This window comes from Haemorhous mexicanus, chromosome 4, assembly GCF_027477595.1.
Source record: "Haemorhous mexicanus isolate bHaeMex1 chromosome 4, bHaeMex1.pri, whole genome shotgun sequence".
In the NCBI taxonomy this organism is placed as follows: Eukaryota; Metazoa; Chordata; class Aves; order Passeriformes; family Fringillidae; genus Haemorhous; species Haemorhous mexicanus.
The window spans coordinates 18623424-18640866 of record NC_082344.1 but is presented as its reverse complement, the minus strand read 5'-3'; the positions used below and the strand labels follow the sequence as shown (position 1 = coordinate 18640866).

Below are 17443 nucleotides of genomic sequence, written 5' to 3'. Positions count from 1 at the left end.
GTTCCTCTGAAGCTGCTTTGTTGGCTCTTGTAGGAGATTGATGCCTGGGAAGAAGAGGGGAGAGGCCAACTCTAGCCTTAGCTTGTTCTAGCCTATTTCACAATGCTTGCCTGATCTTGGCCCACTGCAAAGAAAATACCTTGAGAAATCTAATATTAGTCCTTAAAATTGCTTGAAGATGATCTTGGAAGTTAAATCTAAATGTTTGTTCACCTTCTAGCTTTTTAGGGAGGATATTGTTCAGTAAAGCCAGGGCAGTTTTAATCCATGTTAAATAAATCTGTCATTCCCAGAGTTTATCTGTTAAGTCAGTGAAACTTGAAGTTAGGACTGAGGAATGGTGATGTAATTCCAGTCCTTCTTAAAAGCTCGGTGCATAAATGTATATATTGTTGTAGAAAAATATAAACACTCATACAAACGGGTGTGGTTCTTCTGCCTTCCAAAAGAGATCCAGAATAGCTTTAGAAAGCAATGTTGTCAGGCTTTGTGCAAGACTTCTGGTTTGTTTGGCTAGCACTGAGATTAGTACTGATCTTAAAGGGAATCATTGGATTCTGATGCTGTTAAGTGAAGCTTGGCCACCACCCAGCAACTAATGGTGTAATGTTGGCTCAGCTCGACTCAGATAAGGAACAAAAGTATTTTCTTTCAAATCCAAATGGAAAAAATATCGAGGTTTTTGTGTCTTCTACTGGCAGCGCATCTGGTGCTGGAGAAACTCACAGGAGCACTTGTTACCAAGGTGTTTCAGAGCAAAGTGAGGAAACAGGCAGCTGCTGCTGTCTCTTCTGTATTTTTAAATAGTTGCATCCAAACATGAAAGTACAGTGTACTAATATGAATAATGCCAAAGAAAAAATTGAAAGCTGTACTGATATGAATAATGCCAAAGAAAAAATTAAAAGCCCTGGTGTCCTTGGGTCCCCTCCCTTCTCTCCTTGGATCTGTCTTCAGCCTTTTGGTCAAAACATTTAGCAGATGCTTAGTTTCTTTTAGTGTTTTAGAAGGTGAATCTTTGAAATGACTCTGCCTTATGGGTTTGCTGGGATTCCATTGTATTCAGCAATGTTAGTGTTTGGTTGATATTTAAAGCACTCTTTGATCTTGAATGCCCTGTTCCTCCCTTTCGATGATAACTGCAGTTTGTAACAAGCAACAACCCTATTGCTGCTTCCTTTATCTTTCAGTTTGGTGTTACTTTGTAAAATGTGGAGATTAAAGGGAAAAAAATAGTTACTCTTCAGTAGGCCGCAGCATTATTCACATAACCAGTTAACTGCTCCTGCTATTTGAAACCTAATTGTACTCAAGTGCTGTCTTATTTTAGTGTTTGTAGCTGGAGTCCATTCGGGTTTACAGTCTGCTAAATAACACACTCTGGTCCTGCAGGCTCTCATGCTGGTGTGGAACAATGCTGGGATGTATCTGCCAGTGCCAGACAAATAATTTTGCTCTAGTAAAGGTCTTCTGACACATCGTGGAAGAAGGTGAAGTTACATTTATGAAATTTCTAATTCAAGCAACAATGCTCAGCATTTAAATTGTAGCACAATAGTCAGACACTGCAGTACTTACAATGATATCAGCATCTAGTTTGTTTTTATAAATGCTTATAGTTGGGTGAACATCTGTGTATGTACTGTAGGACATTTGGAATTTATCAGAGCAGTTTGATGTTGTTTGTCCCACAGTGGAAGGTTTGACTGCAGGTGGTCTCAGATATCTCACTCTGGCTGTGGTTTGTCAGGTGGCAAGAAAATCCACCACAAAGCTATGTTATCTCTTTTTTTGTTGTTGTTTGTTTTCAGCCACCATCCTTGAAATTTTTCCTGTGCCTTAACAAAAAAGAAATCAGTATTCTTGCTCTGACCTTCTGAGATGTTTTCCTCCATTGCTACTTGATACTTGGTTTTGATTTTGCTCCAGTGAATTCTTTTGTTGAAAGTGCCAAGTTCTTAAAATCCAGAAAATCTCTTCTTGTTTTCTTACAGGTGTTGATTCAATAGTCAGGTATCTGCAGCTTCTCTTAACCCGATCAGGTTGTTATTCTGTGACCCAAATCCCCAAGTCCCTCCCACTCACTGATGGTTTCCAAAATTTTCTCTAATGGTTCTTAAACATTTCAGAAATTATTTGTGGAAGTATGTTGCAAAAATTAAATGTGTCTTCACGGTTTTGATGAGGAATTCTGCAAATATAGCTTTGATGTGTGAAAAGGTTATTGCTTCCAACAAGGTGGTCGGTCCTTGGGTCAGTAATTTCCAATCCCTGAGCAGGTTCAGTAATGAGAAATACATGACTGTGGGTTTCTGATGCTGTGAGAAGCTGAGTGTTTTAATTCAGCCCATTCTCAAGCTGATTGTAGATGTTGGACTTTGCACTGAAAGAGTCTGTGTGTGGCCATAAGTTTTATTTGCTGTCACTGACACAAGAGAGGTGGCAGTTTGATGGCACTCTAGAAAGGCTCATAAACTCACTAATATTGTACCTGTTCAGTCCATGAAGAAAAAATGGGGGTGTTGTATGTGTGTGGTGCTGCATGTCTCTTAGCATGTGCCTTGCTCAACCTGATTTGAATGCTTCACCTCTACAAGTAGGAGAAAACATAATAAACAATTCCTTCCTCTAGCATGGGGCTGACTCTCATATGACAGGGCTTTAGGAGGGGATTATTGGATTCAAGAAAATTTAATAAGTTTGGGAGAGTGAGTGTTGTTGGAACCATTCTCCCATAAATAATTTCTTTTCAGCCTTGTGCTGTGACCTGGCTCACAAATAAGTGTAACACTAGATGGTTAAGACCATTGTTGTTTTCTATATTTAAGCCTTTCACAGCCAACAGAACTTGTTTCTTTCACTGTTTGCTTTATGAACAGCTGTTCAGCCCATGAGACATTTGAATTAAAACACCCATGCTTCCTTTCACATGGGAGTTAGGTTACTGCTTCCTTCAGCCTTCTTATCCTTGTTATTTCAACCCTGTGCAGCATCCCGCTGCATCATGTGGTGGAGGGTACATGCACAGGTTTAGGAGGGAACTGCTCTGTTACACAATGGGCAAGGAGAGGGCTAATGAGAAATCGGTGAAAAGAAAGAAAAAGGAACAAAAAGCTTTTTTTTTTTTTTTTTTCATTTTAGACTGTTTTGCTGTTTGTAGACTATTTGACTTAAAGTTTTAAGTGGTTGAACTGAACTTCCAGTATGAGGGGTTGTACTATGACGTGTGAAAAATACATGATGTGTCGGATGCAGGACTGGTGATTTTTTTTGTTGTTGTTGGTAAAAAAAAATGAAAGAAAAGAAAAAAACCTCCCCAAAACAAATTAGCTCCCTCCTAAAACTAGAACAAAAAAGATCAACCTGGTAATCTTTTAGTGCCTGTTAATATTAAAGAACAAAATGCTTAGCTGGCCTGTTAAGAGTTCTTAACCCTTCAGAACTGCATGTGATAAGACAAAGATTATAGATTAACTAAGTACTTTAAGTTGTCCTTTGGCTGACAACAAAAATGGGAGTAAAACCTTCACTATTGGGTAGAAGTGTACCAGGACATGCATTCTTTTTTTTTTCCTACTGAACAATTGAATCTTTCCAGAACTTGTGACATTCCCAACCTGCACATGTCAGCACAACATAAAAGTGTGTGCACACTGCTTATTTACAGCTTTGTGAATTTCAGGGAGCGTTTATCACGATGATATTGTGACTGAATATGGAGTCTGATTACTTCCTGAGGAGTGCAGCCTCTGACCTCAAATTGTCAAATGTTAGCGGGTTAAATTTGGGTTGCTGGAAATGTTTTACAGCTATTACAAAACAGTTGTTGTATAAAATTAATTTTAATGCTGTGCATTTAACTTAGCTTTTGACAGAGTTTAGCTCCATGGAATTTCTACTTCAAGTGCAACAATTCTATTGTGTTTGGTTTATGTATATTTATGTGTAAAGGTTTCACTAGCAGAGGTATCTAGAAAAATAGTCCATAGTATCTAGAAAATTCCAAGATGCATATTTGTGCTGATGAATATATGAGTGAATTTAGGTTAGCAGAGCAAGACAACCGGTGCAACTTACAGTGTTGTGCCCTTAACTTCTGTAATTAGAGATTTGTTTTCATGGCCTAAATTTTTTTCATGTGCCTTAAATTGAAGTGAACTGTAAGGATAGATGTAATACTATACACATAATCACATGTGCTTTCTACTATATAGCTTTGCATAAAGAAATCTGTGTGACAAATTCCTTATCAAAAGAGGGTTAGGCAACACTGGATGTCCTGAAATGTCCTTAGGCAGACCTGTGTTAAGAGTTTCTTTTAAAAGTTGGTTATTCTAGGCATAGGAAGATTTTCTGGCCTTTGTAAAATGCCTGCTTACCTTTCAACCTGTGCTCTTTTTCTTGCAGACCTTTCAGCAGCCCAGAGAAAATTTGCCCATTCTCTGAGAGACTTTAAATTTGAATTCATTGGTGATGCAGAGACTGATGATGAAAGATACATAGGTAGGTAAGAAGTGACTATGAGTGGCTATATTTTGTCAATGCCATCCTGCAACATGATTAAACTTTCTTTGTATTATTTTATTACAGATGCATCACTTCATGAGTTTTCAAACTTTTTAAAAAATCTTGAAGAACAAAGAGAAATTTTGGTGAGTTGCATTAAATGATTTAAAAAGCTGTGGACGTAGCAAAGAGATCAACATTAGGTGAAATGGCTTTTATTACTTTGTTAACCACCAAGGTGTTGATATCACTGGCTTAACAGTGAGAGCTCTCATTGTGCAGCCTCTGGTTCTGTATCTAGAGCACAGACAACAACTTGTTCTCATTAAAGAAGAAATCTGTATGGTAGGGATGGATAAATATGAGCTGGTTTAAAAGAGTCATGCCCAGGTTAATTATGGCTGGGGTGAATGGGAAAACCACCATAAGTTTTTTTGCCATTTCCAGTAAAAAGCAAAATGAAAGAGTTAACGCTGCAGCAGAGAAACACTCGAGTTTTGGCAATTGGCCAACTTTGGATCCAGGATCTCTGTAGCTCTGGCTTCAATGCTTATGGGGATCTGGGATGCAATCTGTTGTGTTTATGAAGTAGCAGACTTAGAAACCTTTACCTTCTGTTTGAGCTTCAGTGAGAGGTTGGAGCTGCAGACAGTTGCTCTGTTGTGTAAAAGTTCTCTGTTCTTCGTTCTGTTGCCTGTGATTGCTTGGGGTGTAATCAGTGAAATATGGCTCATGTTGGCTGCACACAGAGCAGGGGCTGAGAGCTCTGCAAAGCACCTTGCTACCTGGGTTTCCTGACTTTTCAGAAGATGAGGGGGGTTTCCTTCTGGATGGTTTCTTACTAGTTCTTCTCAGCAGCTGCATGCCCAGCTTTTGTTTCAGAGCAGTGATTCATAGAGCAGCTGCTGTGTACCCAGTTTTCTTCTGAGTCAGGGCAGACTCTCCATCTGGGACATGTGCTTAGATCTGACATGATAGCAATTGCATTTCTTGGTATTTGACACGTGATTATATCTTTGCCTTCCTGGAAGTCAGTGATCCCTTGGCATCACTGAGAGGAAGCTGAGACTAATCTGCTGTCTTCCCTGTTTCCTTCTGCCAGAAGCTTTGCCTGCAGTGCAGGAATATAAGTGAAAAAAGAACTTGTGGAAAATTCTTCTTGTCCATGTTTCTCTTTCCAGTCCTGATCCCAGTAATAGTCGTGGTTCCTTGTAAGTGTTTTGTTCTGGTATGCTGTTCTGATCTGGAACCACATTCAGGTCTGAATTAGGGTCAGTATGATTCTTCACACTTTCCAAAAAACTGTCTTTGCATAGGAGAGACAATTTTTCAGTGTTTTGAGCTGTTTTGCCAAATTTTAGAGGTTGGCTCAAGTATATTTCAATACTTCTTCTGCTTTTCATAATTCTACAGTATAGTCTTTACTCTGCTTTTTCCTGCCATCCATAACTGTATTTTATTTTAATGAATTGCACAAATCTAATTAATGAAAATCTTTATGAAGTTTTATAATGAAAAATACTTAATGAACTGCCACATTATTTTGATGTCAGGCTTTTGAGGGATGACTTAACAATTACATGTCACATTTCAGTGACTGTATCAATAGCTCTTCAGCAGGGATAGATCACCACCACAGCAGGCTGTGCAGAATCCAGTGCTGTCTGTCTGGATCGTAAAACACTTCCATTGTTCAAACTGAATGCCATGAAACTGTATTAACTTACTCTTTTGGTATGGTGCCCATGCTTACACAGAAGGTGCTATCATCCTGAAAGCTAACTTGTGTCAGTTTCTTGATAGGAAAAGGATGAAATGCAGTTTTTGTTAGAACTGTGACTGATGAAAAACAGGGAATATAAATTGTAATGGGGAAAATATTTAATACCAAATGGAAACAGAATATATTCTCTGAGTTACCAGATGCGTGGCCTTTTTATTTCATCTGTAGTCTAGCAAATGTTATGTATCATTTCTGGAGTGAGCTTATATAACAATAGCCATAAGTCTCTGAGAAAATAATTATGTGGTGACTGGAGAAGTTAATTTCCAGCATCTGCTCCTCTGAGTGTTTTTGTTTTTTTTTGACTTCTCAGTGGATGTTTTAACAGTGGCATTAGCTGTAGAGATACTCCCGTGGAGAATATTAGGACATGTTGCATTCACAGATATTTGGAATGAGGTCAGGGATCCAAAGACTTTCCATTAAGATGCAAAGTATATAGCAGGATGTTTTTTCAAAAGCACTCAGTCTTTGTTAAGAATGCTCATTATTGAATATTTGCCCCCTTCCTATTTTGAAGATGACCAGAGGATTTTGGACTGCTGTCTTCAGTGGCAATGCATAGTTAAATAGGCAAATTTCAGGCCCATAAAGTAATATTAAAGAAATCAATGAATAATTACAGGATGAAAGGCATTTCAGACACTGCTGTGCATTTTGGTTTTTTAGATACTTGAGAAAAGGGTTATTTTTTTCACAACCACATTGTAAATGAAACAAATTTGCGCTTAAAATACATTCTAGACTCAAAGTAAATGCTCATCATCTACACTTTTCATGGTTTTCTGAATTTGTAGTGAATCCAGAGTCCATAAAACTTGCTGTCAATGTTTACAATGAATGATGACCAGAAAGGTAAATTTATCCGGTGAATATTTATTTGGTGGATATAGTTTCATTCAGATGGAATCTTGCACTTCATGGTTTTACCATTTCTCCCATCTCCTTCAAAGGTTGCTGAAATTATATCCCAGGTGTCAAAGGATTTAGTTGCATATGAAAAGAGAAGTTGGCAATAATCCAAACATTTCACTAAAATTATTACAGAGTTGTCAATTAAAAAAAAAAGAAATTACATCTTTCCGAAGCAGTGTAGCTTGGTGATGCTCCCCAGGGCAGAAATAGATCACTTTGTCCCTGAGAATATTCTGGAAATTATTTTTAGATGTTGAGGGTGAATGCAGTTGTAGATTCTGCTCCATTGGCACTGCAGAAGTGCTGTGAAGTTCAGGGATGATGGGGAACTTGGCAAGGATGTAGGAAGAGGTGGGGATGAGCAAGGCCCAGCATGGTGATGCTCAGATGCTCCGTCTCAGTACCCAGCTGTTCCCCTGGTTGCCAGGGAGAGCACCAAACCCTCCCTCCCAGCCCCAGTTTTCCTGGCAGCAGAAAGGAGCTTTGATTTCTGTGAGGGACTGAGAACAACAGGCTTCACTGTCTGCCCCCATTTGAGCTGTGGTGGAGAGCAGAGAAGCATTACCTGGTTAGCCTGTGGTTGTTGGTGCTTTCCTTCATACCTCCCTTTCTCCATCCCAGGCTACTCCTAAACAACCGGCTTGCCCCAATTAGTTCTCCCTGTTGATGCCAGTCTTGCTAAGTCATAACCAAATTTGATAGCTCTTGTATTGTTCCCTCAGTTATCTTTGCAGTGCTTGGCAGTCCTGCTGTGGTCAGCTTGGTATGCTGGCTTTGAGTACTTTCCCTCCTTGGAGTTCCTCTGTTCTCCTTGGAGTTTATCTGCTTCTGGAGTTCATATGATTCTTGTCAAGAGCTGGTCTAATATGTTCCTAAAAAAGTCCCAGGAAAATGGATTTCTCTTTATTCTGCTATTTAGTCTTCATTTGTTTCACCTCATGTTCACACTGAGTCTCCTTTACTACAAGTTAAGCTGGGAAATTTTTGAGAATTTTTCTGCAGTAGTCATGGAATAAAAGTGATCACTTTTCCTTCATAGTAGTATTTTTATGGTTCCCCTTTCTAAGTGGTGTTTTGCATCTGTATTTTTCCTTGTTCAATTTAATTACACTGTGTTTAGACTTCCTATCTTTTATGTTAGAATTACTGCTTTCTCCTCCTCTTCTTGCTTTTAAGTTGCCGCTGTATTTGCTCTTCTACCATCCTCTGGGGCCTTGCTTGCCTCTCCCTTTAGTTTGCTTGTCTGACTTCCTAAACTATTCTGAAGCAAAGCCCCTTCTGACTTGAATGCAGTTAATACTTCTGTTGTGTGATGTAGAAATACATCTAATGGCTCTTAAGGAGTGCTTATTCCCCTTAAGACCTATTTTCCCCCCTTTGTTAGATAGTTTGCTATAATTTACCTGAGGGTTTTTTCCTTTCTGGAGATAATTAGAATCTGTTGTCTTATACACCATCACTGATTTAACACTCATTTCAGTTCAGTGATGGTTTTATAGCTTCCTTCCTCTCTCTTTTCAGATACATATGAAGAACCTGTTTTCCTTAGGTTGTTTTTTTTTGCTGTTGCCCAATAAAATGTTTTTTACCTTCTTTCTAATTTTGCCCCTACACACTCATCTATTTTCCTTTCACTCCATTACATTTCTCTTTGTATAGTATTTCTGATATAATTATATTCACCTTACTATATTCCCTGTGATTTCCCGAGGCACTATAAACAAGCTGTTTTATTTTGATACATTCTCTTCTATTTCCTGCTACGTTTTTCACACACTTGCATCCCTTCAGATATCCTAAGAGGAAAGGTACTATGCAGCTGTATTTTAAAGTCTTTTTCCTCCTTTTAATTTTTTTAGCAAAAAAAGGGCTTGTTCTTTTGCCACGGGTATCTTTGCAATTTTGGCCTCTGAAAAAAATTCTTTTGCCTTCTATGTCAGTTTTGCCAGCTTGGCGGAATCAAATCCAGATTAGCATCTTTGAAAAGCAGAGTTATTCCTGGCATATATCTGGAGCCCAAGAATTGGTTTGTCTAAGGATTTTTAAAGAAATATCCCCATGAAGTCACTATTTTAGTATTTTTTTTTATTTCTTCTTAAAAAAAAGGGGGGAGAGGGTTTCTCAGTTGTGCTTTCACAAGTTAAAAGACATTGTTAACATCCAAAGGTACACAAAAGTTTAAAGATATACTTTAAGTAATCTGTACACATATGTACATTTACTTATTTATTCTTACTTAAACTCCCTCCTGTGATAAGATATGGAGGTGCATGAGTATTTATTTCACAGGTGAAGTGCTCACTTAACACACAGTGTTCCTGAATAGCTAACTGTTACCTTTTGTCCAATGCCTTTTGTATCTGGATCTGATTCAGCAGCTGACTCTGCTGTGAAGAGGGTGGTTTTAATTTTTCTAATCTTTTCTTTGGCACTCTTTGTGCGGTATGTACGGGTTTGTAAATCTTAATCTCTCTTGACAGTAATCTGAAGAAATCTGTGTGAAGGAGCAATCAGTTTACTCACTGATCTAGACTAAAAAAGTACCCAGTAGTCTTAGATGTGTGATGCATTCAAGATCTGTTCAATAGGAGTTCAAGGCATTATGTAGTGCTCCATATGTTCAGATGCTTTTAAGTCTGCTGACAGTGCAAACTGCTAAATATATCTGCCAAGACAGTGGAAAGGACATAATTGTTGACCACTTCTGAAAAATTAGGCTGCCAATAGTACATTGAATATTTCAGATGCTGAGATAAAGGCACATGAAGCAGTATGTCTCAGGAACAGCATTTGAGTACCTTAATTCTAAATTCTTTTATTTTCTGTGCAATTCTTCCAATTTAATAAGACATTTTCCAGTTTTAGAAACAAGCAGAACAACTGCTGCCATATCTCATTGCCCAGCCTTCCCTTTTCCTCTGCTGGGCATGAGACCATTACAATCATGTAATTATCAGAATATGGAACACAAAGGTAGAACTATGAGTATTTCAGCCACATCTTACTCTGATTTGGTCGTTCCTGACGTTGAATGTGTCATTTATTTGTTGGGTTTTGAATGTCATATACAGTCTTCTGAAATAGTTTAGTGAGTTACATATGAACTTGTCCACATCAATCTAGAAACCAAAGATGACTTGTCTATGCAATAGAAAAAAAAAAGTGCAAAACCAGATCTGGGTGTGTTCCTCCCACCTCTGAGTGAACACAGCTGACAAGTCCTGTTACCACTGGCTTCCTCTTCCAGATAACTCTGTGGTCTCACATGCATCAACATAATTCACTAGAGAATTTTCATTCTGTAAGTTCATCATTGGGAGATGTTTGGAATTTGCATTGTAAAGCTGTCACCAGTTTGGATTTTGCTGGTTGTTAATAACACCACTGTTTCTTCTGGAGGAAAGCGCTGACAACTGAGCAATTCATTCTTGACTGAATACTGATGCCATTGTTTGCTGCTGGATTCCTTGACTTTCAGAGGCATCTTTTTGCTCAGTGATGAGCTTTGCCATGCACCAAGAAAAGGGGCCTTATGCATTTTTCTTTTCTGAGCAGCCTTTTTGCTTGGTCAGGATCATGATATGACCATATACAATGTCTATGGTATGAAAACCAGAGCATGTTCTGGTGTGTTGCTGTTTGTGAAGGCAAGGTCTTTCTTAGAGGAGTTATCCCCAGCTTTCCTTCACTGCAGATGGGGAAAGCTGATTTGTTGCAGTGTGTGAAAGTCTGTTTCTCTTTATTTTGTTTTTTTTTGTTTGTTATGATTATGGCTTTGTAGTATTTTTCTCTTTATAGTGGAATGTATTGCATAAGAATAAACTGACTCAGAAGACAGGATCATTAAATAGCTTTCAGTAAACAATCTTTACTAAAACCCCCTGTCTATTTAATTATATATGTTTTAAAAAAAGGAAATTATGTATTGTTTCCTTATGATACCAATCTGATTTTGGAGGCCAGTGGTTTCATGACTAGAGAATCAAGGAGGGCAGCATTTCAGAGTAGGGCGCAGCATAGCAGATGGATCATAGGAGGCCCTTTTAGCTGTCTGTCCTTAAGGTGAGTCATGAACTTCCAGGAGATGAACAGGAAACAACTTTTCTCTAGAAGGGTGAACTCATGAGTCCAGCTGTTGTATTTCCTGTAGGGCAAGGCTGCTGCTTGTGAAAGAATTAGGAAGTGCAGAGCACAGGATTATGCCTGTATTGAGGCTTGTGAGGCAGTGGCTCAGTGGTCTAGGAAGCTCCCCCTGGAACAGTTTGAGAAATATTTTTTGTCTTCCTACCAAACCCTGAAATGTATTTCTCTGGAACACCTAAGAGGGAGGGGATGTGTTTTTTACAGATGCCTCCTGGTGCTTCAACAAAATATGTTGTCTCTAGGTGAGCTGTATCACTGGTTCCCTTGGCTCTTTTGTTACCTGATGGCTTCCTCCACAGCAATGGATGTCACTTCTTTTTTTTATAGCCTCTGCACACATGCCAAGACACACGAGTATTAATGGGCTATGAGATCCTAAAAATCCTTTAGTCTATATACTGCAGGCCTTCTAAACACCAAAACCCTCCTATGTCTGTATTCCCAATGTGTGCCTGAGGTCCTTTCATTATCTAAGATTGTAAAGCTACTGGGAAAGCTCTAGAGCAGGGAGAAAATCCAGACATGTTTACTAGAAGAAAACTTGATTTGAAAACAAAATAATGAACCTTGGGGGTGGTTTGCAGTGTCTGCAGTCATCAGTGCTCCAGATAAATGCAAAACCAGTGCTGAGGTGTGGTTATAGAGAGACACCTCTGTCTGTAGGGCTGGCAGGGGGGTTGGCTGTGCAGCTAACTGGGGGCGTGTGTAACTGTAACAGCAAATCATACTCTCGTGGGAAAAGAAAAAATAGAGATTCAGGCTTTGCAAATAACATCTGATGTTTTCAGTAGTGGAATTGTATCTGCAAATTTTAATAATATAGGGTTTCAGGCATAGGTCTTAGTGGTTTGAGAAATTTCAGTAGCAAATCACTATAAGAAGTAGGAAAGCTTTTTGGAGAAAATAATATTCTTTATATATTTCTCTCTCTCCCAATATTGGAGGTATCAGAATTGGCTTTTTTTAAAATTTTTATTAGGCTCAGATTTTCTTAGGGAAAACACAACCGTATCCTCTGTAAGAAGAAGAGCAGCTGTAGTGGTAAATATCCTTATTGGAAAGTGGACTTCTTTATCTAGCAGCATTATCAACTATTTTGTTATTGAATTACTGCTAGGTATGTCTTCAGGTATGTCTTCCTTTCTGCCTTCTCTGTTGCACTCACTAAGGCAAAGCTTCCTTCCCAGATCTGGTTTCATTGACACTTGCTCAGTTTCATGAGCTTTGCCTTACTGACTTGTTGGCCTCCCTCATAGCTTTGTTGAGAGACAGTCCTGCCCCTGACTACAAATAAATCTGTCCAGTTGGTATGCCCGGAAACTAAACCCCTCCTTTTTGCAAGGCATCCAATCTGCATTCCAGTTCCTGAGATGGAATTGGGAACTCAGCACTCCTGTGTTGCAGTGCAGGCTGCAGGAAGGTGTCTGTTTATGGCTTAGTTTTTCTTCTTTCTCAGTAAACCTGTTTTTTTTTTTTTTTTAATGGAAGAATGCATCATTTCAGACTGGAGCAGAGTCATGATATGTATTTACCTCACCACCAGTGTTGTTGATGTGCAGTGTGCAATTTCCAGTGCTTCCAGTAAAGGCTGAGCTCTAAGGATATTTTTAGGATGAGGGCTAGGAGGCCAGTGCTGCATTTGTCTAATAACAAACTTTGATTAACTTGGGTTGGTTTAACCTTTTCAGCCGCTGAACTTTGAGGAGAGCTCATGTGGGTTGCTACTCCTTTACAGACCATGCAAGCAGCCTTCCTCCTTTGCAATATAAGCCTGGAAAGGGAGTGGGAACTTAGAGAACCTGCTCCTGCCTACTGCAGGAGAAAGCAAGAGGAGCATTGAATGCTGGTGCCTGATCTTCTCTGTCAGGTTACCGTGCATAGAAGGAGGTGTTGGTGGAAGCAGTTTGTCCTTAAACACCTCTACTCCCACCTTTCCTGGGAAGGGAAGCAGTGACAGTCTAAATGGAGTCATCTTGTGGAGTGCCACTGACAGCTCAGTGACCTGTTGGGTCTTGTTGACCTGACTGAGGAAGTATCCAGCAGCTGTGAATGAGCTTGCTAATGGATTTAGCCTGTGCCATTGAGGGCTGCGCTGGAAAGAGAGGTTGGGGCTCCTTAGTCTATGATCTGTACAACTTCTCTGCCTGAGCAAGTGGAGTTTTGTAAAGACATCTGAAATAGATAAATACAAAGCTGACAGCATGCTTCAGGATGTTGGAAATGTTGGACAGAGTGATCTCCAGGTGGTGATGGCACTGATGACTTTATTGCTGCTGCTGCCAGGTTTATGTTCAAGTTAGTTCTTTGACCTTTCTGTAGGTGCTGCAAACAGAGCAGGACTAGTGTAAGCAGTTTGGGACTGTCTGCCCGGGACTTGTGTGCTGTCGGGTTAAACATTTCTGGGCATTCCTGAGACTCTGACAATCACAAACCTGGTTAAAATTCTGTCACCTGAGGCATGACCTTGTTACATTGGTTCACTTATGACTGGCATTCCACAGCTTGCCTGCCAGATATAATTGAATATATATTTGTTTCATGTAGGTTTGGATAGATGAGAGATGTAAAAAAAGGGATTTTAAAATGTCATTTTAAATAGTGCATTTCTGTCATAATCTGTCAGGATTAGAGAAGAAGAGGAATGAAAATGAATATAAGAGTCAAGATAGAAGTTGAAAAAGGAAGGAGCATCTAGTTTCATATTAATCAACTTAAATGCCTGGTTTAACTTTTGATGGAAATTTTCCATTTTAACATGATTCTAGTTCTGAAGAAGGTACAAGTGATAATTACAAATATATTTAGGTAATCCTTTGCTTATTTGCTAATTTGTTATCTATAGTTAAAAAAAATAGTTGTTTTAAGTTTACAAGTTATAAATAAGTTAAGAATGAATAGCAGTGCAAATATTTTTTTTCTATAAACAATAATACATCTATTTGTAATTTTTCATGACAAGCACTGGATTCTGTGTACTGGAAAACAGCAGGAATGCATCTCTATTTAATCTTGTGTTGGAGGTATTCTAATTATGAACTTGGTCAGTCAGAAGAGGATCTCTGTAATTCACTGTTGAATTTACCAGTCTTGCATTCTTATTTATGGCCTGGGATGAAGCTCTGTGAGAATGACCAAAGATCTGCAAAACCTCACTCCACCCAGAAGTAATCAAGAGTCCTGGTATTTAACCCAGGCACAGAAAGCAAAAGGAGTGACAAATCATAAGTACTTTCATGGCAGGCACCTGGGGATACATCTGTTAACAAAAGTTTAAGTTGTGCAAAATGAGAAATGTCTTTTTTGGAAGGAGGTGAGGCTTGTTTTTCTTTTAATGAAAGAATTATTGGCATATTGTCCCACTGGCAGCAGTGGAATCTGCTTGTTGGCAGTCGCTGAAGGGAGCATCCCATTTTGATTTAAAGATTTTCTACTTCAAACAAATTCCTGTAGAGATTCCCATGTTTAATACTGCACAGGAGTAGCAGGACAAGTGATTTACAGCCCTGCTGTTTTATGAAGCACAGCCTTTTATGCCTATATTTTTCTTTTTTTGGGGTATTTTTCCTTTGTTACATCAAGGTGCTATGGTTTTCTTTGATTTGGACTTTGTGTTCAGCATACATTTAATGTGCGTTAACCTTACACTTTTTTGTGCAAATGTTCAAACAACTGAACAGCAACTTGTCATTTTTTAATTATTTTTAACCCTCTAACCATGTGAGTGCTCAGTTGTTACCTTTAAAAGCTTTGAAATGATTCCAGTAAGAGTGGTGCTCTACCTTGTGGAAGCTTGTGCCATCCTCTGAGTTTTCCTCTGAGGAGTATTCTCCTTCACTTTGTTAGAACAGAGAACAATTTAAAGTTTTCCAGTATAGAAGGACTGATAGTGAGGTTTCCATGCTCTCCACTCTGACTTGAGAATTCTTCCTCCAAAGGGTGCTTTAAAATGTTTTTGGCAAAATCAGGAAATGGATGCAGAGGGAAGTTTTGTGCTGAGAAAACGTGCTCTGAAGTTGGGATGTAGCTGTTATGTGGATGACTGTGCAGCACCCAGTTTGGCCCAGACTTGCCAGCTCTTTGGCTTTCCAGTTAGCTGCAGGTTAGTGTGCTGTGCTGGCCCTGTAGAAATGTGGGTTGCTGTGGTTACAGTGAATTGGCAGGATGACTCCCGCAGTAATCCCTCATGGCTGCAGGGATGGGCGGGAGCAGACAGCGCTGCTCAGATTTGTGTTGTGCCAGATCTCCCGTGCATCCCGAGTGTGTTTTATGATAAGAGTGTTCAGAAGCGTTCCAGAAGGCCGGTTTAAGCCTCTGATGTTTTATCTGAAGATTTTCACTATAAAGGGAGGGGAAAGGGGAGGAAAGAGAAAGGCTTCTGTTGTATGTTAGGGGGATTCCAGGGAGCTCTGCCTGAACTCTTGGCATCCCAGCCCAGCGGCTGTGCTAAACCCAGTCCTGGGCATGATTTGTTCTGTGGGTCTGCCTTAGGACAGACCACAAGGTCTGCTCCCCCTGCTCCCCCTCATCTGCAATGCTCTTGCCATCTTTTCCATGCTGCTGCTGTGTTCAAGAAATACCAGCCTTTCCTGAAATTTCAAATATTTTTAAAATTTGAAGTCTTGTTTGCACCAAATGGAACCCTGCTCCATCTTCAGGGAAATTTCATGTGAATTAGTAGCTGTGCAGATTTAATAAGCTGCAGTTTTCTGTCTTATGATGGAATGCTGTGTCCTCCTTTTTTCTTTTTGCAGTGGCCATGAGACTTTATACTGTAAGTGCACTGGTGGATGCTCACCCAGTTGTCTCAACGTCTTGTTTTTTGACTTTGCAACTCTTTGATTTTATAATTTAAGGTCTTATTAATGTACTTAAGTGTGTTAATATTTGGAGATTTATATGAATGTCTAGTGGCTTTAACTGTCTTAAAGGAATATTATTTGCTTCTCACTGGTCTATTCCACAGTTGTCTGTTGTGCTTCTTGTTGCAGAAATCTTTGCATTCCCTAACGAAGCTCGTTTGTCCCCTGTGTCATTCTGGTGTTCAGGTATTGAGGCCTTCAACCTGATCTGCAAGACTGCCACAAATGAAGCAGTTGCAATTTTGGGTGCAGCCTGGAAATTTCTGAAATTTTTGCATTTGTTTTAATTTAATTTTCCTGATAGTGGATTGAATTAAGGAATTTTTTAGGCTTGAATGAACTCAGATGTGATTTTTTTTTTTTTTTTGGAGTTAGAAGTTCTATCTTGCAAGCTTCTATTATTTTACCCCAGAGCTTCTTTGCTTTTTCCTTTTTATTGCTGATGCTGACATGACTCATCAATCTGGCTACAGAAACCTAACCCATGCTTTTTTTTCTTTAGGCACTCAGTGTTACTGAAACTCTGATCAAACCTTTGGAAAGATTTAGGAAAGAGCAGCTAGGAGCTGTAAAGGTTTGTCCCTCCTTGCCTTTATAAGTTTGTTTAATTTCTCTACTTGGATTGCATTCTAGTAATGACATGTAATTGGCAGAAACATATTATTGTTTATGTTTCATGTGGTCACACTTTTTTTGTTTCTACTTTGAGAACTTCGTTCAGAAACAAATGGAAGAGAAGAATGTGTCCTTTCCCTTCCTTCTCCCCACCTACCTTATCTCCTCTGTCTGGAATAGGAAGAATTCTGCTAACAGCCTGCTCCCCCTTCCTAATGGGTAATCCTGTTCTGCTTTGTATTTGCCTGCAGTCGCACAATCAAGGGCTGAAAAATATTAACTACCTAAAGGAGCTCACTCATTCATATACTTTTAACTACATTTTTGCCACCTGCAAGTGAGAATTGCCTTTATTTAATTTTTTGTTTTGAACTAACTGGCTCTGTATGCATGGGAATAGGGATGAAGAGTCTGAGAAGAAGATCTCATTGAAAGTATTTTTGATAAAAGCATTTGATCATTTTTTTAAGATTGTCACGTAAGTTGTGAATATTTTTAAAAAAAGCTAAATGAACTTCATGGATTAAGTACAGACTAGATTTGGATAAAAGTAACAAGGGCAAATTTGTGTCTGTCTGCCTTCCTTGCAGTGAGAAATATGAGCGCTTATTTAAAAAAAAGT

At 39.1% G+C, this 17443-nt stretch overlaps 1 protein-coding gene across 1 annotated transcript in view; it reads left to right on the top strand.

Moving 5' to 3' along the window:
• Nucleotides 1-17443, top strand: part of ARHGAP10 (Rho GTPase activating protein 10) — a 138622-nt gene that overhangs the window by 36768 nt on the left and 84411 nt on the right. The window contains exons 2-4 of the mRNA XM_059843966.1: nucleotides 4408-4503; nucleotides 4591-4652; nucleotides 16709-16780. Of these exons, the coding sequence (XP_059699949.1) occupies nucleotides 4408-4503; nucleotides 4591-4652; nucleotides 16709-16780 (230 nt within the window). The remainder of the gene's footprint in view (nucleotides 1-4407; nucleotides 4504-4590; nucleotides 4653-16708; nucleotides 16781-17443) is intronic.